Source organism: Notothenia rossii (genome assembly GCF_949606895.1).
Source record: "Notothenia rossii genome assembly, contig: scaffold_122, whole genome shotgun sequence".
Taxonomy (NCBI): Eukaryota; Metazoa; Chordata; class Actinopteri; order Perciformes; family Nototheniidae; genus Notothenia; species Notothenia rossii.
The window spans coordinates 53,947-78,861 of record NW_027639470.1 but is presented as its reverse complement, the minus strand read 5'-3'; the positions used below and the strand labels follow the sequence as shown (position 1 = coordinate 78,861).

General features: G+C 43.7%; 1 protein-coding gene across 1 annotated transcript; it reads right to left on the bottom strand.

Moving 5' to 3' along the window:
* Window positions 1-12,090: 12,090 nt before the first annotated feature.
* On the bottom strand, window positions 12,091-14,322 carry LOC307027800 (uncharacterized protein). The gene is made up of 5 exons (XM_079696155.1): window positions 14,217-14,322; window positions 13,679-13,737; window positions 13,447-13,594; window positions 12,627-12,736; window positions 12,091-12,529 (listed from the first exon to the last, which is right to left on the bottom strand). Exons 3-5 carry the CDS (start codon window positions 13,580-13,582, stop codon window positions 12,221-12,223), a joined length of 555 nt encoding a protein of 184 aa, XP_079552281.1. The 5' UTR covers window positions 13,583-13,594; window positions 13,679-13,737; window positions 14,217-14,322; the 3' UTR covers window positions 12,091-12,220.
* Window positions 14,323-24,915: the final 10,593 nt, after the last annotated feature.

The window sequence follows — 24,915 nt, the reverse complement described above, 5'->3', positions numbered from 1 at the left end:
TGGAGTGAGATTTTTTTTTGGTGAACCGAAAAAAGAAACGTTCATGTGTACAGTGTTACGTATTGAACATGTACAAACTAGGGTTTCCCATTAATGTACCGGGTGCTACAGTGGAATGCGCACATACACAGTGTACCCGCGACTCTTACAATGAAGGCTTGATAATCAACTCACAGCATATAAAATGGCATATTGGTGTAAGCAGAGGTAAAGTGCTATTTTACAAGTGGGGGGGTCTTCACCTCCGGGGGGGTCCGGGGGCCTGCTCCCCAGGGAAGATTTTTTTTTTTTAATATTGAAGTTAAATGCATCAACCTGGTGCATTTTGAGAGCAAAATGAATTTAAGGATACACCCATATGAAACAGCACTGTAAACAGATTTTCTTTTTCTTTATGGATATTTTACAAATCACTCTCCTTTTAAACTGTATTCTTGTTTTACTGTCATAGTATTTCATAACTGTTTTCATTTATTCTCATAAATGGTGACCAGACCGTTTGAGACCCACTGAGATAACTAGACTAAAGTTAACTATCTAAACAGAGAGTCCCTTACCTCACTGAGCTGTAGTTCTCTCTGTCTGACAGGACAGAGCTCTCCCTCTCATTGTTTGAGAAACAGCTTCTATATGTTAGCGCAGCTAGCTAACCAGATGCTAACATCAACAATGCAAATAGTGAGTTTGGTAGAAATATACTGTATAATAGTAAAGTTATTTAAGATGATGCCATAGTTATTGAAGATTTCACATTATAAACATTCCCCAAAATTATTCAAAAGCATATTCTTCCAAACTCCTTGCTGTAGTATGACACCAGGAGACTACTGATGTAGTGAGTTTGGTAGTAATAAGCTGGATAATAGTGATTGAATATTATTGTATTCTCTTTTTTCGGAGTTGCACTTTGCAGACGGTCCCTGAGCACTCGTTTCTTCTCCGGCTGCGGACAGAGACCAATGTAATGTGTCCAGCTCGGAGGACGGCGCGTATTGGCTTTTTTTGATCAAAATATGATTGTAGTTAGTTTTCAACCTTACCACGGTACTTAGGAGACGTCATTTGTGTCTGAATAACGTTTTGTTCATGAGTTATTGATCCGTGAAATCAGAATCTCCCAATATCGTTCCAACTTTACTGAAGCCAGAAGACCGTCTCATTTCGTAGACCGCTCGGTTTGCTGTTCCTTCACTTTATTTTTATATTTATATACATTTATTTTGGACAAAACTTAGCGTGAGAAAAGGCAAGTGTGGCGTGAGTACGTGAGATATGGGTTAATTGCGTGACTCTCACGCTCAATGGGTGAGTGTTGGCAGCCCTGTAAAAGGAGAACCAGTTCAGAACCAGAAAAGCACGGAGCTAGAACCAAACTGGTTTGGTGGGAAGGGGCATGGATGTGTTCAAAGTTTAGGCTTCAAGTTGTGTTCCCTGGATGAACTGAGCAGGCTGAGTCCCTGTAGCTTCACGGAGCAGCTAGCAGAGAGACAAGAAGCTAGCAGCAGCAGTAGCTTGACAGAGCTGTCACTCAATGTGACCACGCCCTAATATATGCAACAACTTTAAGACCTAATATAAATAAAAGGGTCGCGTTAGAAGACAATTCGCTCACAGACCCATAATCATGAAGATGGAATATAACTATATCGATAATAATATTTATTGCAGCCAGGGGTAGAAACATGTTTTTTTCTGCTGTAAAGTTGGGCATTTTAACATGGGGGTGTTGAGAGAACAATGTTGGATATTTTTCCATCATTCTAATGAAGCTCAGCGCAAGTTCAGGCAGGAAGACCTATCACTTCGTATAGCGCGTCATGGCAATACTCGCTCCCTTCACTAAAGGATAGGGAGCGCCACTCCTCAGCTAACCTATCACTTCCCTCCATTCACAAGCCTAATCATCGCACCTGTTAATCCCTCTATATATGCTCTCCCCTTTTCCATCAGCTGTCTTCCAGGTGTCAACGTGCAAGCAGCAGCAGGGCTTCGTCCCAGCTCCGGGTATATATTCATCAGCTCCGCAGTCTTGCGGATTAAGCTACAGGGGGCGTTCCCCAGTTGGCTAGCGGTTCTAGCCGGCCACCCCGCAAACCCGGACGCGGAAGAAAAAGACAAGGATACTGGGCTCCAGGGAAGTTCCTCCGGCTCAATGGAAATGGGCTACTTCAGGCAAACAATTGACACACGCCTTCAGTCTCTCGAGAGGGCATCACTGGCATCAGGGCCGCTCAAATGCGGCGCTTCCGGCCTTCACGCGGAACTGGCCCTCATCGCTTGCGAAGCTTCACCCACTTCCGGCTTCAACCACAACCCCTCTTGCAGGCAGGCAGGGCTCAAGCTACATCTCATCGAAGCTACTTCTCCTCCCGGCTCAGTAGCAGTACTGGTCACTAAGTGCGTCTTAGGTGGCAAGCAGGTAGTGATGGCGAGATGAAGCCTTATGAAGCTTTGAAGCTTTCCAGCAATTGGTTCGCAAAGGGTTCATCTCATGAGGCTTCATCATGGGCTTCATTTGAACATAAACCCCCTGTTGGTCAAAGCGTGTAAAACAGGCAAATTGGAAATCTCAACAGTCGTGCTCTATCTCATACCGAGTTCCCAATGAGTAAAGCCTTAGAATAACTCTAAACAACGGACATAAAATCTATTTTCATGTTAACCTTATTGTTTTCATTCCAGTTGAACGATTGTGATTGAAAAGCCTATAGGTGGCTGGTAAACATTGCAAAGAGGGATTCGTATTCCTTAATATTATTCATAAACTTAACCACGTTGTAGCCTGAGAAGGCTAAACCATATCAGGAATACATTTATTAACTGCATTATCTCATTTAGCTGTAGCTTCTACAAGCAAACCCTGCGGTCGTGGGTCGGCTGCTTTCCAGCTGAGCCACAGCCCACACGCTGAATCTACCCAAAAAGTGTCGGGTGTAACGCGTTACAGCATGGAGTTATGCAGTTCGGGTAACTACTACCCGTCACAATGCTCAGTAAGTACCGCAGTTTCAAGCTTCAACACAGCCACGGATTCTGCCCATCCGTGGTTTTGGGGGGTTTCTTTCAGGGAGAAAGAGAAGCTCATGTAAGATGATAGAAGACAGTCTAATCACCAAACCAGCACATCAGCATCTACGTCTCACCGTGGCGTAATTAAACTGCTAATTAAGCTAGTCCTATATCAGGGCTCGACAGTAACGGTTGCCAGGTTGCCATTGGCAACCATTCGGAAAATGTCAACCACTTCTTGGACTTTGGTTGCCATCAGTGGCAACCAGTTTTTAACATAAGAAATAAGGACAGCAAAACGTGCACCCCAAAATAGATAAATGTTCATATTCGTTTTAAGAGTGATATTTAATGTTGTGACCAGTCGGAACCTGATACCTAAATTGCACGTGCATTGGCGTGATTACGGAGCCAGAAAGCGATGCACGTTTACTCGCGTGCGTGGTGCGCCGTGTGTTTGTTTTACAACAAAATGGCGAAGCAAAAATAAGTTGCTCGACTGTGTGATAAAAAGTTCAGCCAACACCTCAACTTCTCCAATGAACGTTCAAAGTGATTCAACTGATGGAGCGTAAGGTAAAACCCGAACGAAAAACAAAGAGGAATGTTTTCCATTCACTTCCGGTAAAAGTTCCTTCAAAATAAGAGTCCCGATCTTATTACTACCAAAATAAAAGTGCAAAACGAAACTTTACCATAGAAAATGGTTGCATTAAATTATAATCACTTCTATAAAAATGTAACACATTTTAAATATAGTTAGACATATTAAAGGTAATTTACAGCATCAATAATTAATATCAAATGTTTAACTGTGAATGGTTTTCATTTATTTAACATTAGAAATGTATTAGTCTGGCCAATCCAAGACTTCAATGCTGAAAGGCCAATGGGTCCATGGTGGGGGTCAGCACAAAGGTCAAGAAAACCCACATTTGAAAGGGAGACAACGGATGATCAAGAAACTGGTGACTTGCTCAATTCATTTGTGAGGGATCTATGAAGACAGGACAACAGCAGCACTACTGGTATTTTGTATACCAGCAATTGAGGGGGGACAAGTTTCCTACCACTTAGGTTCAAATAAGTGCGTTAATTACTTATTGTAAAGCATTTGAACATTCTTTTGCGTCACATGTTCATTATTAAGTGGATGTATAACTGTATAGCATCTTAATTATTTAAAATATAAGGTATCTAAAAAAAGGGCAACCGTATTTTCAGTTTTGGCAACCAAAAGCGGATGCCCGGTTGCCAGCCTGGCAACCACTTTTAAAAGTTAGCGTTGAGCCCTGCCTATATCATGGGTCATGTCTCAGTATTTACCTAAGCAAATATTATTTCATGCTGCTCATATTGCACTCATATATTTGGTTTCATGCTTACATGGCTTATGTTAAGCAGGGTATGATATTCATGCATCATTGTACTCAAGCTAACAGCCGCATTACATTGTCTACATCTCCCTCTTCGCCGGGCATCGGCTCGTGCCGGCTATCCAAGATCTCTCCTGCTTACCTCTGGTAAACATGCATATAACTGGTGGTGGTGTCTTAAGAGCATTTCAGGGCTCGTTCAGGATAGGTGCAGCAAACCTGCCGCAATCAAGGTAATTGTTCCTCTTCCCTACAACAACCGCTTCTCATCTTACATTCGTCCGAACGCCAGTGCCGTGCTGGCTATCCAAAGGTCTCTCCAACCTTCAAATTGGTACGTATGCATATAACTGGTGGGTGGTTCTTTAGCATGTCAGCACGTATATTCGCCCCGCGGCTCATGTTTATCCTTGCCATGTCTAACCCTGTACGTCCAGGTTGTAACCTTCGGGTCTGTATAAAATGTGTCCCTGCGAAGTCAGGTTGCCCCGTACGTCCGGGATGCCCTGTACGTCCGGGATGCCCCGTACGTCCGGGATGCCCCGTACGTCCGGGAAGCCCCGTACGTCCGGGACGCCCTGTATGTCCAGGATGCCCTGTACGTCCAGGAAGCCCTGTACGTCCAGGGAGGATGCCTAGGAGGCATCAGCATGTCTAAATCCCCACATGTATTAACCTCTCTTTTCATCCATAGATTTCCACTGCATCCCACAAGGTAAGATTTCATCACGTTCAGTACTTCATACTTTCACTTCTTTTGGGGGTTCATCGGAAACGGTTCTTCCCTTCCCGAATGACATCCTACAAAACCTGGGCCTAATCGTCAAAAACCATTTCATTCACTTGCTACAAACTGTCATCATTATGTTTCATTTATATAATGTGACCCGATAATAAACATGTATTCCATACATCACGTCTCTCCTGATTGAAATGAAGCTCAGCGCAAGTTCAGGCAGGAAGACCTATCACTTTGTATTGCGCGTCATGGCAATACTCGCTCCCTTCACTAAATGATAGGGAGCGCCACTCCTCAGCTAACCTATCACTTCCCTCCATTCACAAGCCTAATCATCGCACCTGTTAATCCCTCTATATATGCTCTCCCCTTTCCCATCAGCTGTCTTCCAGGTGTCAACGCGCAACCCTCCTCCACCCCTTCGCCTCCTGCTTCAAACTCAGGGCCAAGCTCAACCTTCTCCCTTCCAACCGGACCTAACCACTCATCACCACCACCAGTGTCTAGACCCAGGGGGGTTCATCGGAAACGGTTCTTCCCTTCCCGAATGACATCCTACAAAACCTGGGCCTAATCGCCAAACACCATTTCATTCACTTGTTATAAACTGTCATCATTATGTTTCATTTATATAATGTGACCCGATAATAAACATGTATTCCATACATCACGTCTCTCCTGATTGAACTGGTCTAGTGTTAAAAACTGCAGCATTTTATTAAATGGGTGGCAGTGGCTCAGTGTGTAGTGCTTTGGCATTGGGACAGAAGGGTCGCCGGTTCACTTCCTGCACAAGTGCCCATGAGCAAGCCACTAAATGAAACCTGATTTCACCAGAATGCGTGACTCCACCACGACTCCTTAACACCGCAGTGCGTGGTGGAGTCACGAACTCTAGTACATTTACGTGTCTGCACCACGCAAACAACCCCAATGTAAAGTGAATGAGGCTGCTTTGTCATGGTGAACACAAGCATTTCTAAAACGTCCCGCAGTGAGCTTTTATTCTATAAAACGTTTTTAAAATCTACTTTGTAGCTTGTAGTAACTCACGGGAGGCTTCTTTTATTTTATTTGTATTCATAATAATTTTTATTTTTCGTCAGAATGTAAATATTACATTAGTTACAAATTGTTGTTCTCAAAAAACAGTGCATTGTGTGTAATACAACTGTGATTTTTATTAAATTAGTTAGTTTTTAAGGAAGGCCAGAGCTTCAGCTGTTTCAAATACATTGTTCCCTTTACTTAACGTTTTTTAAAAGAACATTATATTCCGATTTGATCATGTCCCCTTTATTGTATTTCGGAGAGCAATGTGAGCGTCCATTCCCATGGATTTCAATGGCCGAAGACACTACACTACCTATAATCCTCAGCTTTTGTTCCGCTTTGCCTCAAGCTCTGTGATTGGTTGACCTCCAACTGCATTCCATATGAAAAAAACGTTTCGTAAAAGATAAAATCATACTTTATTCAGCAGTGCTTGCTTTACTCTTTGAAAGTCATCACATGAATGCATTGTAATAAATGGTTTGGCTGCATTAAATATAGTCAACATATGTTAGGGATTGTGTATGTTCATGTAAATGTCTGTATTTTGGTACACAGCCGCTATCCTGGCTCGGGTCAATTTGAGCTGAACAGTACCAAAGAGTGCAACATGTGAACAGAACACAGGGGTTAATTAAGTCTTTAAACTTTAACGTAATCATTTACATTGTAGGGATGTGACTGAGTACTCATGGGCCCCACAACGTAACTTATACATGTATGACGACACACACTGATTTTAAATACAGGAAACCTTGAGTTGCAATATTTTATTGACATCCTTGAGTTCCATTACATAAAAGTACATTTTTTAAATACATTTTGGTTCTGACATTTCACTTTTGGTTAAATGCATGGAAATGGCACAACCCGAAGATACATACAAAACTCTTTACTAAATATTTAAAATGATATTTTATTGAATGAGTCTGAACCTGCCTAAACTCTCATTCAGAGGTTGGAACATTTCTTTGTCACATTCAGATATTAAATGTGAGCTCATCCTCCATTTCTTATTTCACCATCCGCCCTCTGGAATATTTCACTTTCTTCCTTCTTCTCTTTTTTATTTCTGATCTTGTTAAACAGATCGTTGAGGAGTTTATCATCCAAGCTCACGAGACTGCTGGAGATTTGGTTTAACTTTTTCTCTTTCCCCGTCACTACGCTGTTTCTATCTGTTCATTGTGAGCTTTGAAAAGCTACATATCTTTATATAAATATGTCATTAGATGGATTGCACTCAACACTAGATGTATTGACCTCACATGTCTCCTTAAATACAGACTACATTGCTGACATCACAGTTTATTGATGTCTTAACTTACACTACAGTGGGACGTTTAACAATTAAGATGTATGAAAAATCTGCTGTGTTTATAAACAGAAATGTAACACACAGTCATTTCCTATTATCTGCATTATAGTTCAACGAGGAGCCTCGAGCGATGAACCGGGAATCCCCCTCTTAGGAGTTGGTGCCGCTGAAGAAGCGGCGGACACGCATTTCAGACAAACCCAACTATTCTCTCAATCTGTGGAGTATCATGAAGAACTGTATCGACAAAGAGCTGTCCAAAATCCCAATGCCTGTGATTATTTTTAAGAGGTTACTCCAGATCAGACGTCACTTACAGGAATTATGTTAGTTGGCATGACCAGAAAGGACTCCACCTTTTATTTTTAAATTCTTTGTTGCAAGAATGCATTCAGTCGAACAAGCTAAAACGTGTGTTTTAAGAGCGCACTGATTGACTTCTGGCACCAAAACAATAATGTGATGCCAGGTCAATCAAAAACACAGATCGTCTTCATGTCTTCAGTTCCTGTTGGACAACATTCGAGCCATCCAAGTTTAAAATGGCTCTATTGACAGATTAATGGGATCAGTGGCGATCAAGTTGTGTTCTTGAATGAAAGTGAAGAGTTGCAGGAACTTGTGGACAGATGTTACGGCCAGTAGCACGTCTTCAATAATAAGGGTTAGGATTGTTCTCAGGTCAGAGAGCTGCTCAACAAGAATATATATATATATATATATATATATATATATATATATATATATATACGTATATCAGAAATATAACAGAGAAGAACGGAGGAAGCTTTTACACCCCTGAAATGTTCCGAAGGGCAACTTGGGCAATCGAAGAGAGGAAGAAATGTATCCTGAGTGAGAAAAAAGAGCAAATGCTCAAACAAGGAGACTCTTGAGAAGAAGATAAGAGAAAGAATGAAAGTGCAAGAGGATCCAGTGTCTCTGCCTGGGTGCCACCAGCTTCAGATCTCTTTCCCTGGTTATTTAGCCCCAAAGATCTCTCTCCTCGGTCCCTTTCCATTTCACTACAACGTGTGCCAGAACAACAGACCCCTGATGGTTGGAGGATGCATTGTATTCTCTTTCAGGGGTCAATATAGACAGATGTGCAGATCTAAGTTCATGAAATATCACGTACTTACAAAAGTAATAAACTATAAGGATTTCATGAAAATGTCATAATACATGTCATGCAGCAAGTCCATCAAATCAGTCCAACAAATAAGAAGATGAAGAAGATGGACCTTTAGAGGATCCCGAGGGGCATCAAGGTCTGAAATTCAGTTTCCACTCTGTGTTTTGCTCAGTTTACAGTACTGTTTGATATACAGTAACAAATACACACAGTTATATTGATGCACACATGCACATACATTAAGAGGTCCAGGATGGGAACTGGAACTTGAACTGGTTCCAAGTCCAAGTCCATACGGACTGAACCACTGCCACAATAATACATTATGTTTTTAATTGTCCTCTCTAGCCTTTTCAGATCTGAAGCCCCTCTCTATAGTCGCCTCCAAAACGTTTACAAATAAGCATCTTGATATTTTTCCGATCCGCCTCCATCAAGGTTAAGGTTTGGTTTATTTAAGATTATTGGGTTGGTTTAGGGTTAGGGTTAGGTTTAACATTATTAAACCTGAAATAAGGGATCTTTTCTCCTCCAAAGTTGTGTAAATGATATCTTCTTTCATTTTTGGAAAAGATCCAGCGGTTGTGCAACAAAATAACAACCTGTATTTTGGACTGTTCCAATCTACAAACCTCTCTTTGAAATCTACAGTGACTTCTTGTTACTCAAAACCTGCATTTTTTTCCTTCAAGTCATTGAATTTGTTTCTACTTTCATGTATGGTAAGATGTGTCTGTGGGACTAAGAGACACATTGAGGTTTGTACATCCACCCACACAGTTGGCAGATTCTTGTTTAGCTGCTTTTCAGATTATTAAGAAACTCTGTATTCTAGTCTCGTTTTATTTAAAAGTACAGTAACTCAGAAATTATTTGAAAGCTTACACTCTTGTGAAAGTACAGCATCTGTAGACATATTCCTTTCCAGTGTTGGGACTAACGCGTTTCAAAGTAACGCGTTACTGTAACGCAGCTACTTTTTGTGATAATCAATGGCGTTACTAGTGACCTATTCTCATTCAGTAACGCCGTTACAGTTACTGTGATTTAAATGGGTGCGTTACTGTGTTACATTATGTGATGGAACTGAACCGAATCTCCCTGCGGATGTAACTTACAGGCGAATACAGCGATGTCCTCTCACAGCACCATGGAAAAGTGAAAGTAACCAGAGAGGAGTGATGATTGGTTAACGTGGGGTAACATTTCAGGGTAAGCCAATCAGAGACAGAGTTGGGCGGGTCTTGCCTTATGGGGAAAATACACACACGAACACTTGCTAATGCTAACACACACACACACACGGCAACGCTCACCGCCAGCACACACACACACACAATGGCAGATGCAGGTATCAGCGAGAGCAGCAGCGCATTTGCAACTTGGAAATATAGTTCCACTATTTTCAATTTGTGGGGATAAAGGACGCAACAAATATTACGGTAAAATGTAAACTGTGTGCAGGACAGAAAGCATTGTCCACATCGAAAAACAGCAATGCCAATCTCCTGAAGCATCTTAGTAATGTACATGGGGCTATAAAACTAGTCGCCAAAGACCCCACCGTCTCAACCACCGGCAGTGACCCAGATGGAGCAACACCATCTAAACAGCCAAAAAACGATTTTTTAAAATCACCACATGTCACCCAGTCAACTAAACAGATTGATTGCCAGGTATGTTGTTGAGGACATGCTGCCCATCGCAACGGTCGAGTCTGTTGCCTTCAGAGAACTAGTCAGCAAAAACAACACAAAAACCAGGGCTGCCAACACTCACGCATTGAGCGTGAGAGTCACGCAATCAACCCATATCTCACGCACTCACGCCACACTTGCCTTTCCTCACGCTAAGTTTCGTCCAAAATAAATGTACATACATTTTTTTTAAAGTGAAGGAACAGCAAACCGAGCGGTCTACGAAATGAGACGGTCTTCTGGCTTCAGTAAAGTTGGAACGATATTGGGAGATTCTGATTTCACGGATCAATAACTCATGAACAAAACGTTATTCAGACACAAAGTACGTCTCCTAAGTACCGTGGTAAGGTTGACAACTAACTACAATCATATTTTGATCAAAAAAAGCCAATACGCGCCGTCCTCCGAGCTGGACACATTACATTGGTCTCTATCCGCAGCCGGAGAAGAAACGAGTGCTCAGGGACCGTCTGCAAAGTGCAACTCCGAAAAAAGAGAATACAATAATATTCAATCACTATTAAACAGCTTATTACTGCCAAACTCACTACATCAGTAGTCTCCTGGTGTCATACTACAGCAAGGAGTTTGGAAGAATATGCTTTTGAATAATTTTGGGGAATGTTTATAATGTGAAATCTTCAATAACTATGGCATCATCTTAAATAACTTTACTATTATACAGTATATTTCTACCAAACTCACTATTTGCATTGTTGATGTTAGCATCTGGTTAGCTAGCTGCGCTAACATATAGAAGCTGTTTCTCAAACAATGAGAGGGAGAGCTCTGTCCTGTCAGACAGAGAGAACTACAGCTCAGTGAGGTAAGGGACTCTCTGTTTAGATAGTTAACTTTAGTCTAGTTATCTCAGTGGGTCTCAAACGGTCTGGTCACCATTTATGAGAATAAATGAAAACAGTTATGAAATACTATGACAGTAAAACAAGAATACAGTTTGAAAGGGGAGTTATTTGTAAAATATCCATAAAGAAAAAGAAAATCTGTTTACAGTGCTGTTTCACATGGATGTTGAGAGATGTATCCTTAAATTCATTTTGCTCTCAAAATGCACCAGGTTGATGCATTTTACTTTCACTTTTCCATGGTGCTGTGAGAGGACATCGCTGTATTCGCCTGTAAGTTACATCCGCAGGGAGATTCGGTTCAGTTCCATCACATAATGTAACGCAGTAACGCAGTACCCATTTAAATCACAGTACTGCAAAAACGCCCTGTCAAATTTAAGGCCTAACGTTCTAGATATAAGCATGCTTGCACTTAAAACAAGCACATTTGGCTGCCAGTGCAGTAAGCAAATTTCACTTGATAAGATGTCTTAAAACAAGTCAGGCTGTCCGACTATCATTATAGCACATAACATCTTGAAATAAGATTAAAAAGACTAATTTCAAGCAATCTAGTTAAGCCTATTTAATGCAAAAGAAGCCTATTATCACTCAAAACTAGGGTACTTTTTAGCATCAAATTACTTAAAATGAGATTTATGAATTTAGGGAGGCGTGTGGCGCAATGGAAGTGCGTTGGTGTTAGGATAAGGGGGTCACAGGTTCAAACCCCACTGCAGTCAGCATGTCGTTGTGTCCCTGAGACACTTCCCTCCAAATTGCTCCTTTGGGGATTGCCCACAGTATTGAGTATGGAAGTCTCTTTGGATAAAAGAGATAACATGTAATGAAATTCTTGTTTTTAGGGAGCTAAATTAGAAAACATGCTCTTAAAATAAGTAAACATGACAATTCTTTCAAAAAACACGTTTTTATTAAGTCAGTCCAGAACAAACAGGATCGTTTTTCAAATGAACAAAGCTCTTCAAAATATATACATCCTCATAGAACTGACAAACATTGGACAGAGAATTCAAGTTTTCTACTTTTTAGTGAATTCTCCCCATTCAGCTATTGCTTTTCTGTATGAATGGGTAAGGTCACGCTCGTGAATACTGTCCTTCAGTACCTCAGTCTGGATGACGGATAAGAGAGTAGCAACACATTTGGGGTAGGTGAGGTGGAAGGTGTAAAAACACCCCATCAGGATGAGTGGAGTCTCGTGGATCATTTCCTTAGGTAGGGTCATCAGTGGGATTTTGCCAACAGCCAGGAGGAGGTTAGTAGAGTCTAGGATGACTGGACTGGTGATGGGCCGTTTCTGGAGAAACGTATTGGGGTCCTCAGATGGCTGAGAGCAACAAAGTAGAGACAAAAAGTAGAACAAAATTAAACCTCAGGGCATATCAAGTTTTATTTCAGTTTAACTGATACTGACTCAGACTCACCTCAAGAACATGGAACAGTGCCTCACTTGCTGACACAAGCTTTTTGGGTGGGGCAGTTGGGGAAAGAAATGTTGAGGGAAGTGCCTTCATCAAAGCAATGGCTGGTCCAGCTGAAAAACAATATGGATACATCAAATGCATTGTGCTTGTTAGGCAATTTGACTTTGACATTAAGTGTTGCGTAACTGAAAAGTAAGCACGAAAGCAAAAAAATATTTCTGTGCAGAGCCCATGGGAGTATAAGCTAATCATGGAAAAACTATGCTGTCGGTGAACGACAGTGTATGTGTGTATCCCTGAAGCGACATGAATCTTAATGTCACCGTGGGAAATTGTACATAAACTGGTGCTACTTTTTTTTCAAAATTGGCCTGAATGTTGCGCTAAGACAGAGAGCGTGGGATCACCAAAATCATATTGAATGTGCACAGCGAAATGAAAGAGTGAAATAAAAACGATTGCAGTTATTGGATCAGCAAACTGAAAGTTTGTCTGGATAGTGGGGGGGCAGCGGTCGGGGTGAATCTATAATATCCCCGACACTTTCGCTGCAGGGGATATAAAAAGCACTTGTCAGTTGCACAAGGGAAAGCAAAACAATAAGGGTCACCTGTATGCATGACAAAAGGTAGTAGTGTTTAACCCCTCTAGTGACCACTTCTACCTTATAACTACCATTTTGCCATAATTCAGTCATCAAAAAGGAGATCCTGTCCTATCAAAATAATGAAAATAAGCTAATACAATCACATCCCATGCAGCCATTAAACGCTCACCCCCAACCTATAAAACATCAGTGTTATCTATACATTATGCTTACATTTATCCAGACCCATTGGTGGCTTCAATGACTTGTTCCACACTCCAAAGAACAATGCATTTTCACAAATGCTTTCCCATCTGGCTTTGATCTGGTCAGTGAAGTTCTTGTTGCCTGCCTCTAGAATTTGGCCCATCTCGTCCAAAACCTGAGTGTAAAAATCAATAGAACTTTGATACAGAGAAAACAGCAAACAGATGTTAGATGTCTGAATAATTAACAAGAGATTTACCTTTTAAGAGTGACACAGTTGTGTCATCAAATCTATCCATCTCACCATGAAGAAGCAATCTGTAATTTACAGGAAAAGACGGTCACTGTCACTTTAAAAATCAACCCCAAAAAAAAAATCACATTAAAAAGGCATCAGACACTAAATTGTAAAATTGCTGTGATTCACTATGAACTAGCTAGGTTGACGTTAGCTAGTCTACAACCACCCTTTGCGTTTTTAACTAACTGCTAGCTTTTTACAGATACAACTACTGAATACCAAAAGAAAACGTATGATATTAACGTCGGCTAATTTTGTGTTCCTTACAGACAGTTTATTTATCTGAGAGTAGTTAACGTTAGCTAGCTTAATTTTTACATACCCCATTAGTGAGGTTAAGGTTAGCTAGCAACACGTGCTTCCTAGTTAGCTATCTATCTTAGCTAATTCAGCTAACAGTTAACCAATCAATGTACTACTACTTAATACATTGAAAGCACTAATATTTTACATACGCCTATGGACTTTTACTCCTACGTTCAGTTATTAACGTTACCTTAACTGCACTTCTTGGTCGCTGTCCTGCCTCTCTGGTGAAGGTGAACTGAACAACGTGTTACATTCCGCTGGCGCTGCGGAGCTTGGCTTGTGGTGCGTTCAGGTGATCCTCGTGAAATAGGAAATTCCACGTTTGCCATCATACATTTGGACAGGAACAGCGATCCACTTTTAAACACTGAGGACTGAGGAGGATCTCTTGATGTAAATAATATAGTACTGGCATTCGTTGTTTACATCTTTTAGTGGATATTTTCATTGATCCAGCTTCTGACAAACACATGGTAAATAAAGTCACACATTTTCCGACTTTATGAGAGATGACAAACACCACATGGATGCAGATTCCAGGTTGTTCTTCTTTCAGGACCAATGAGAAGCAGAGTAGGGGCGGGTCTTCGCATAATTAAATAATGCAGCAAGCGCCAAATTCGCACACACAGTCACACACCACTGAGAGCAATCGTCATAGTCGTCCACATCTGATGAAGTGTCTGAAAATTCAAGTCAAAGATATTATGATATTTTTTGTTTGTTATCCATATTGCTCAGCCATACTTGGTGTGTTAAGCTGTTCATGTTTAAATGTGTAATGTGGCATGGATTGTTTGAAAAAGTTTGGTGTGATATATGAAAAGCACCACAACCTCAGAAATTAAGATATATTGTTCTTTGTCCAGTATTGCTTATGCCATAAGAGACCAGATAACAGGGGAAAGAGACGTTTCTTGAAGGAAGAGAGAGGGGGTACTGTGTAGCTGGCAGCCCCTCCCAAAAGTGTCCTCACTGCTCAGGGACCCCCACCTTGTTACCAGTTCCAGGGCAGTAACAGAGTAGAGATTGCACACCTACCTCAAGAGTCAATGTCACAACAGTTATTCTGGTCCATATCCTTTAGGAGAGTGTGTTATGATGATTATCAGTTCATTTTGTGATTATCATTAAAAGATATGTTAAGCCTCACAATTCTTGCTTGAATTGTGTCTTTTACTGTCTTTACCAGCTGGGAAAATAACTTATGTTAACCACAGAGCTGATGCTTGAAATAAAAAAAATAAAATGTCTTGCCATACTAGTGCTTAAAATAAGGCTTCTAGCCTTGAAGTGGATGTTTTATAGACAGATCCCTTGTATCTAGTTAAACATAACTAAAATCAAGACAAAGTTGCTTATCAAGACAAGGCAAGTAACATTTACTTGAATTAAGTCAAAATATCTTCCTTAGAAAGCACTAGATAAGCTATTTAAACTCAAATCAAGACAAACTAGATTTAGAATCTAAATATAAGATTATTACACTTGGTTAGATTTGCAGTTTTTGCAGTGTAACGGCGTTACTGAATGGGAATAGGTCACTAGTAACGCTATTGGTTACCACAAAAAGTAGTTGCGTTACAGTAACGCGTTACTTTGAAACGCGTTAGTCCCAACACTGGAAAGGAATATGTCTACAGATGCTGTACTTTCACAAGAGTGTAAGCTTTCAAATAATTTCTGAGTTACTGTACTTTTAAATAAAATGAGACTAGAATACAGAGTTTCTTAATAATCTGAAAAGCAGCTAAACAAGAATCTGCCAACTGTGTGGGTGGATGTACAAACCTCAATGTGTCTCTTAGTCCCACAGACACATCTTACCATACATGAAAGTAGAAACAAATTCAATGACTTGAAGGAAAAAAATGCAGGTTTTGAGTAACAAGAAGTCACTGTAGATTTCAAAGAGAGGTTTGTAGATTGGAACAGTCCAAAATACAGGTTGTTATTTTGTTGCACAACCGCTGGATCTTTTCCAAAAATGAAAGAAGATATCATTTACACAACTTTGGAGGAGAAAAGATCCCTTATTTCAGGCTTAATAATGTTAAACCTAACCCTAACCCTAAACCAACCCAATAATCTTAAATAAACCAAACCTTAACCTTGATGGAGGCGGATCGGAAAAATATCAAGATGCTTATTTGTAAACGTTTTGGAGGCGACTATAGAGAGGGGCTTCAGATCTGAAAAGGCTAGAGAGGACAATTAAAAACATCATGTATTATTGTGGCAGTGGTTCAGTCCGTATGGACTTGGACTTGGAACCAGTTCAAGTTCCAGTTCCCATCCTGGACCTCTTAATGTATGTGCATGTGTGCATCAATATAACTGTGTGTATTTGTTACTGTATATCAAACAGTACTGTAAACTGAGCAAAACACAGAGTGGAAACTGAATTTCAGACCTTGATGCCCCTCGGGATCCTCTAAAGGTCCATCTTCTTCATCTTCTTATTTGTTGGACTGATTTGATGGACTTGCTGCATGACATGTATTATGACATTTTCATGAAATCCTTATAGTTTATTACTTTTGTAAGTACGTGATATTTCATGAACTTAGATCTGCACATCTGTCTATATTGACCCCTGAAAGAGAATACAATGCATCCCCCAACCATCGGGGGTCTGTTGTTCTGGCACACGTTGTAGTGAAATGGATAGGGAGCGAGGAGAGAGATCTTTGGGGCTAAATAACCAGGGAAAGAGATCTGAAGCTGGTGGCACCCAGGCAGAGACACTGGATCCTCTTGCACTTTCATTGTTGCTCTTATCTTCTTCTCAAGAGTCTCCTTGTTTGAGCATTTGCTCTTTTTTCTCACTCAGGATACATTTCTTCCTCTCTTCGATTGCCCAAGTTGCCCTTCGGAACATTTCAGGGGTGTAAAAGCTTCCTCCGTTCTTCTCTGTTATATTTCTGATATACGTATATATATATATATATATATATATATATATATATATATTCTTGTTGAGCAGCTCTCTGACCTGAGAACAATCCTTCACCTTATTATTGAAGACGTGCTACTGGCCGTAACATCTGTCCACGAGTTCCTGCAACTCTTCACTTTCATTCAAGAACACAACTTGATCGCCACTGATCCCATTAATCTGTCAATAGAGCCATTTTAAACTTGGATGGCTCGAATGTTGTCCAACAGGAACTGAAGACATGAAGACGATCTGTGTTTTTGATTGACCTGGCATCACATTATTGTTTTGGTGCCAGAAGTCAATCAGTGCGCTCTTAAAACACACGTTTTAGCTTGTTCGACTGAATGCATTCTTGCAACAAAGAATTTAAAAATAAAAGGTGGAGTCCTTTCTGGTCATGCCAACTAACATAATTCCTGTAAGTGACGTCTGATCTGGAGTAACCTCTTAAAAATACTCACAGGCATTGGGATTTTGGACAGCTCTTTGTCGATACAGTTCTTCATGATACTCCACAGATTGAGAGAATAGTTGGGTTTGTCTGAAATGCGTGTCCGCCGCTTCTTCAGCGGCACCAACTCCTAAGAGGGGGATTCCCGGTTCATCGCTCGAGGCTCCTCGTTGAACTATAATGCAGATAATAGGCCAATAACAAGCGTAAACGTGTTTGGAAATAAGCACTTTTAAAAGTGATTTACAAGCTTTTTATTAAATGTCTGACCTGATTTATTATGACTGTAGCACAATCAAAGCTTTGGAAATGTACCACCCCTAGTTCACTATATGTTACCTTATAAACAGTGAACCATTCTTTTAACAGTCAACCCAGAGGTCAGAGTGGAACCTACCGATTGATCATCAGGACACATTTAAACATTTGACAAAATCTGTCGCATTTAAACACAAAGTACTCAAAAGCACCTCTGTGTGTCTTCAGGACCACATTGCCATGATGACACACATGCAGACCCACAAGGTGAAAACAATACCAGCGTGGCATTAGCAGCTGGTAATAATGGCTCTGAATTCACTAAGAGTGACAGTTTAAAAAGGATGCAGTTACCTAATTCATATCCAAAAAGCGGGATGAATATTCCACGGTCTTTATTGCGTAACAAAACTGGACAGAGTGAGCAGCTTGCTTTTGCTCCTGTCTTAACATTCTCACTGTAAAAGAAAAATTCCTCTCTGTTCGGAAATTGAACTGTATTCTCGGCAACTGCTTCCTATGAAGCAATAGCAGCTTGTACAAAGCTGTAATTGATGAGTTGGGTGTGTAACAAATGCTGTGTGTTAGAAATATTTCCCGCACATTCACAGTCACACAAGGAAACATATCACCTTGCATGACTTCCTTAACTGTGAAACAGTTGATTTATTTGGATCAGTTAGTATCAGTTGAAGTAATTAAATCTCTATTTCCTTGTATGTTGAAGTGGCTGAAACCAGAAACCTCCCAGACACTGACAGTTCTCATTCATAACACTCCGTTCGATGTCTCACTATGGGATGCGCCTCATCGCGGAGCAAACAGAAGCATTAATCTCATTACGCCAATCCTGATTGGCTGGTGATCTTGACGTCAGCGTCAGGGAATCCACCCCCTATAAGTAGCTTGCGCTACGCCGCATGCGTCATTCAAACACCTCTTCTCGCTTCGGAGCACATCTCGAGAAAGATCAGTAGCTAGCTAGCTTAACGGTCCACAGACTGATTTACGAAGCTAACCTTCGGTCGACGGGCGCTCGCCGGCTACTTCTATATATACTTCTGCAAGAAGACTGTTAATACCAACACACCAGTTAGTATTGCAAATTGACCTCGCCGTTTTCTCCTCGGGAATAAAGGTAAGGTTTTGATTTTTTCAAGCTAGCAACACACGTGTTGCTAGTTTGTCTTCCCTCACTACCGACACCACGGTAGCAAGGACGTTTTTTCTTTTTCTCTCTCACACATGAGGAGGGGAAGATAAAAAGGGTATTAACACACCAGTTAATATTCTTTGAGAATAAAATTCTACACCGTCGTTTTTTCTCCGGATTAACGACAGTTGGGGAAGTATTTTTTCTCAGCAACGTACCTGTTACGAGCGGGTCCTCTCCACGCCGTCACCACGGCGACCGAGATGGACGCTTCTCTCCCTCACACCAGAGGAGTCAGGGACTCGGAGGCTCGGCTCTGTGGCTGCGGGTTGAAGATATCAGGCACAGACTCACACCAGGTCTGCTCGTCCTGTCTCGGGCTGGAACACGCCCAGGAGGCTATCGACAACCCCGGCTCGTGCGGACATTGTGCCCGCTTCACCATCAAGAGCCTCCGCCGACGGCTAGCACGCCAAGCTAGCTTGTCGGGTCAGGACTCCCTCATGTCCTCTGATTTACCGGACGGAAATCATGACACGGGGGCGTCCACCACAGAGATGGAGCCCCGCACTGTGTCGGTCTGGGGCTCATCAGTAGTGGCAGCTGCAGAACCGGAGTCCCGCGCCGTGTCAGGCTGGGACTTGGTGGCAGCGAGGGACGTGCGAGCGGAGCCCCGCGCTGTGTCAAGCTGGGGCTCCCAACTGGACCTCACCATGGTCTCGCCCGCGGATGATGTCCCGGAGTTGGACTACATGGAGGACGAAGAGGATGAAACCTCTGGATTCCTCCTGTCTGACTCTGATGAGCAAGACGATGATGTCTTCGTGTCATCAGCTCAGGCTGCAAAGCCGGGAGCGATGGCTGCTATCCCGGGCGATAGCACACCAGCTTCGCCCTGTCTGAGTATGGACCTGCAGGCCGTGTGTCAGCGTGCCGCAGCCAGCCTAGACATCCCATGGCCCGAAATGGCCAAGGAGACCTACAGGTCCCGTTACGAGGGGAAAAATTTGCCCCAAGCAACGAGGACAAAGAGGCAACTCCTGCCGGTCTTCCCGGAGATGTTGGATGAGGTGTCGATCTCGTGGAGAGACCGGCCCTTCAGCAACAAGGCCCCAATCCAGGGTGCCTCCTCCCCTAGACTGCGACGGTATGGAGAGGCTCGGCCTGCTCCGCATACCGCCGATGGAACCGCTGGTGGCAGCTCACCTCCTCCCGAGGATGGCGACTACACCGAGCAGGAACCCCACGCTGCCGGCAAAGGCGGACCGGTTCCAGTCAACCATGACTGAACGGTCCTACAGAGCCGCAGCATTGTCTGCCAGGGCTTTGAACATTTCCTCGCTGCTAACCGCTTACCAAGCGGAGCTCTGCGAGGATCTATCGAGTAATCCTGGACCGGCAGTACTGGACGAGATAGCCGCGATCACGGACATCTGTCTCCGCGTTCAACGCTGCGCCGTCCAGGCCACGGGAAAGGCAATGGGAATTATGGTGGTGCAGGAAAGAGCTAGATGGCTCAACCTCACCAACCTCCCAAAACCGGGAAAGAGAGGATGTGCTGGACATGCCCATCGTTCCCGAGGGGATTTTCGGATCTGCGCTCGCTTCTATGCAGAAGAGATGCGAGTCCAAGAAGAAGGAAGACGAGGCCCTCCACCTCTGTCTTCCTCGATGGGTCCAGCCGCTGCCTTCACAGCGGCAGTCCCTCGCCCAAGCTACCTCAGCTGCTCGGTTTAAAGTACCGAAACAGCAGAGGTCACGGCCCGCCCCGAGTCCCCAGCCCAGGCAGGAGACGAAGGCGAATTGGCCCAGAAAGTCTCCGGTTCCGGCTGCAGCCCAGGCGCAGCCAACCCGGAATTTCGGCCAGCAGGCGAGGAAGAAGAAGCTGGCGGCCTGACAGCCTCCTCTTCTTCCCTCGGTGACGGAGCTGGAAGCTTCCCCAGCTCCAGATGTGTTCCCGCTGCCTCGAGAGATGCCTCAAAGCCATCCTCAAGTGCACCAAAACACATGTCACAATATTGCTCTGTTTTCTCGGATAAAGCATTTTCCGCTGACGCATCCAGGCCTCAGGCTGAGGGCGCAGCTCAGAAAAATGAAAGAGAAAACAATAAAACCAATAAACAGCCCGCCATTTGTTCCCCTTTTGAGAGCAGCTACGGCCTCTCTCAAAAGGCGGACGATGAACGGGTCTGTGAAGGCACCGCCGCCACGCGCATGCGCAGTAACGACTGGGGCTGTGAGGCTACCACCGTCACGTGCAGGCGCAGTGCCGGCTGGGGTTGTGAAGGCACCTCCGTCACGCGCATGCGCAGTGTCGGTGGGGACTGTCAAATTGGGGTACCATCGTGTTCAGACACTAGAGGGCCCCATAACACAACAAATAGAGACTCAGAGGGCAAAAGACGTGACATCTCCGCTGGCTCTAAGGAGCGAACAGTGGAAGATGCTCACAACGTCTGCTTGGGTGTTCAAGACAGTTACACGGGGTTACAGACTCCAATTCGCTGTCACCCCCCCTTGCTTCTCGGGCGTTCTGTATTCACAGGCCCGAGGGGAGTCAGCCCACATTCTAGAAAGAGAGATTCTCTCACTTCTAGAAAAGGAGGCTATATCTATAATACCCGCCGAGCGGAGTCAGAGCGGCTTTTCTTCCAAGTATTTCCTCGTTCCCAAACGGGGAGGGAACGGAATTCGGCCAATACTAGATTTGAGGGCTCTGAACGCGTATCTAAAAAGATACAAATTCAGAATGCTCACTCACACATCTCTGCTGCGTCTCGTGCGACAAAACGACTGGTTTACATCAGTCGACCTGAAAGATGCGTATTTCCACATCCCAGTATATTACCCACACAGGAAATATCTGAGGTTCGCATTCCAGGGGATCTGTTACGAATACAGAGTACTTCCCTTCGGTCTGTCTCTCAGTCCAAGAGTGTTTGTACGATGTACGGAAGCCGCGATAGCCCCGTTAAGACAACAGGGTATTCGCCTGGCAACCTACCTAGACGACTGGCTGCTTCTCGCACAGTCGGAACAGGAGACTATTACGCAGACAAATGTCCTCGTAAAGCACCTGCTCAACCTGGGTTTCATAATAAACACAGAAAAGAGCATGTTGTGCCCGGCACAGACTGTACTCTTCCTGGGTTTACACCTGAACTCGGTGCCCAGCCCGCCTGTCAGCGGAAAGAGTGAAAGCTTTCAGAGCTTGCCTCGCTCATTTCCAGCTGCGCAAACATGTTCTTTTCAGATCATGCCTGCGGTTACTGGGGCTCATGGCGTCAGCCATCCTGGTTGTACGGCTGGGACTGTTACACATGAGGGAGTTTCAGCGCTGGGTAGCCGACATCAGACTAAACCCCGCGCGTCATGGCGCACGGAGAGTGATGGTCACTGTGAAATGCGTAATGGCACTGCGCCACTGGCTGCACCCGACTTTTCTGGTACGGGGCGTGCCTATGGGTGCTGTCCTTTCACGGAAGGTGGTCACCACAGACGCATGTCTGACAGGCTGGGGAGGTATTTAAGAAGGTCGTCCGGTGAGGGGTCTCTGGAGCAGAGACCTCCAGCGGTCGCACATAAATTACCTGGAGCTTTTAGCGGTGTTCCTCACCCTAAAACGCTTTCTGCCTTTTCTCAGAGGACACCATGTCCTTGTGAGGACGGACAATACGACCACAATATCGTATATAAACCGACAAGGGGGTTTGCGCTCTCTCCAGTTACACATGCTGGCACGCAAACTGATCTTGTGGAGCTGCGGCCATCTCCTCTCTCTGAGAGCGACGCACCGGGTGTGATGAACCTCGGTGCAGACCTGCTGTCCAGAGGTGTACCACTATATGCAGACTGGACTCTACATCCAATGGTTGTGAGCCAGCTGTGGGTGCGTTACGGCCGAGCCGCGGTAGATCTGTTCGCATCAAAAGAAAATGCTCACTGTCAGCTTTTCTTTTCAATGCGCGATCAAAACGCACCATTAGGCGTGGACGCGCTCGCGCACATTTGGCCTCCGGTCCTCCTGCTTCCTCCACTAGGTCTCTTTATGACTGTAAGTGGAGGGTGTTTGAGGACTGGTGCCTTCAAAAAGGGCACACCTCTTTTCAATGCCCTGTGGGAGTGATTTTATCATTTCTACAGGACCTAATTGATAAACACAGAGCTTTCTCCACGATCGAAGTCTACCTGGCTGCTATTGCTGCATGCCATGTGGGTTTTGAGGGTAAGACGGCTGGCCAGCATTCTCTGGTCTGCCGTTTTATGAAGGGAGCTCGCAGGCTCCTTCCTGTTTCCAGGTCACTGGTGACCTTATGGGACTTGACAGTGGTTTTAGATGGGCTCACTCGAGCCCCATTTGAACCCCTGGAAGAAGCTGACATGAAGCACCTGTCACTCAAGATAGTGCTGTTACTGGCCCAGGCATCCGCCAAGCGAGTCAGTGACATTCATGCGCTATCTGTACATCCTTCATGCACTCAGTTCGCCCGACGGTTAACGAGAATGTTGCTGAAGCCCAACCCTGCCTTTATACCTAAGGTGGTTGGTTCATGTACCCCCTTTGACATTGAGGTATTTCCTCCGCCGCTGTGTCCCTCCGGGGAACAGCAGCCGAATTTGCTATGTCCAGTCCGTGCTTTACGCACTTATATGGACAGATCAAAAGAGTTTCGTCATAATGACCAACTCTTTGTGTCCTGGGCTAACCCTCAGAAGGGCAAGCCTGTTACTAGGCAACGGCTCTCTCACTGGATTGTGGAGGCAATTGCTTTGGCTTACACGAGTCAGGGTCTGCAGGCACCTTCGGGTTTGCGTGCTCATTCGACTCGTGGTCTGGCTACATCCTGGGCTTTGTTCAGGGGTGTTTCCATCCAAGACATTTGTGCAGCAGCGAGCTGGTCCTCGCCGCTCACTTTTGTCCGCTTTTACAGATTAGACGTCTTTGCTCCCAGTGTGGCCCATGCAGTGCTGGGCCCCCTGCTGAGTTAGAGCTCTAACTGTTAAGTTCTGGTTGGTCTTGGTGACTTTTGAGATAAGCTCGTCTGGCAATTCGGGAGCTACAATATCCCATAGTGAGACATCGAACGGAGTGTTATGAATGAGAACTATAGGTTACTTACGTAACCCCAGTTCTCAGAGTAACATGAAGTGAGATGTCTCACCAGACGGCCCTCCTTGCTATGGTGAAGCGAGAAGAGGTGCTTATTTTGAATGACGCATGCGGCGTAGCGCAAGCTACTTATAGGGGGTGGATTCCCTGACGCTGACGTCAAGATCACCAGCCAATCAGGATTGGCGTAAATGAGATTAATGCTTCTGTTTGCTCCGCGATGAGGCGCATCCCATAGTGAGACATCTCACTTCATGTTACTCTGAGAACTGGGGTTACGTAAGTAACCTGTAGATACTCTTCACCCTTTTGCATTTCTTTACAGAAGGTCAAACACACTCTAAAAACAAATGCTTTGGCTCAACAAAGAAAATCCATTCAACAGTTTGCATCAATGTTAATTGAGTTATGATAACTTCTAATGAAATTGTGTTAAACCAACAAACGTATTTGAGTTAGGGGAGAAGGCTTTTCCTCTACAATCAGAGGTGTTTTTAATTACATTACATTACATTGCATTTAGCTGAGGCTTTAATCCAAAGCAACTTACAATAAGTGCATTCGACCAAGAAGAAACAAACTTGAAGAAAACAGAATCATATAAGTTCATCAGGTTTCATAGAGCCAAACATTTCAAGTGCTACTCAACTGGCTTTAGATAAGCCAGCCCTTTATTAGTATATAAGTGCTTTGTTAGTAATTCTATCTCTGGAAGTGGAGTCCAAAGAGATGAGTTTTCAGTCTGAAGAAGATGTGTAAGCTTTCTGCTGTCCTGATTTCAATGGGGAGCTCATTCCACCATTTTGGAGCCAGGATAGCAAACCCACGTGTTTTTGCTGATGGGAACTTGGGTCCCCCTCGCAGTGCGGGTGCAGAGAGCTGTTTGGCTGATGCAGAGCGGAGTGCACGTGCTGGGGTGTACGGTTTAACCATGTCCTGGATGTAGGAAGGGCCAGATCCATTCACAGCATGG

Excerpts from the sequence above, each read along its gene's own strand:
- LOC307027800 (XM_079696155.1), bottom strand. The coding sequence starts at position 13,582 with ATGGGCCAAATTCTAGAGGCAGGCAACAAGAACTTCACTGACCAGATC. Across the intron at positions 12,737-13,446 it reads ACCAATGGGTCTGGATAAAT|CTGGACCAGCCATTGCTTTG; the intron begins GTAAGCATAATG and ends ATTGTTTTTCAG. Across the intron at positions 12,530-12,626 it reads CACTGTTCCATGTTCTTGAG|CCATCTGAGGACCCCAATAC; the intron begins GTGAGTCTGAGT and ends TGTTGCTCTCAG.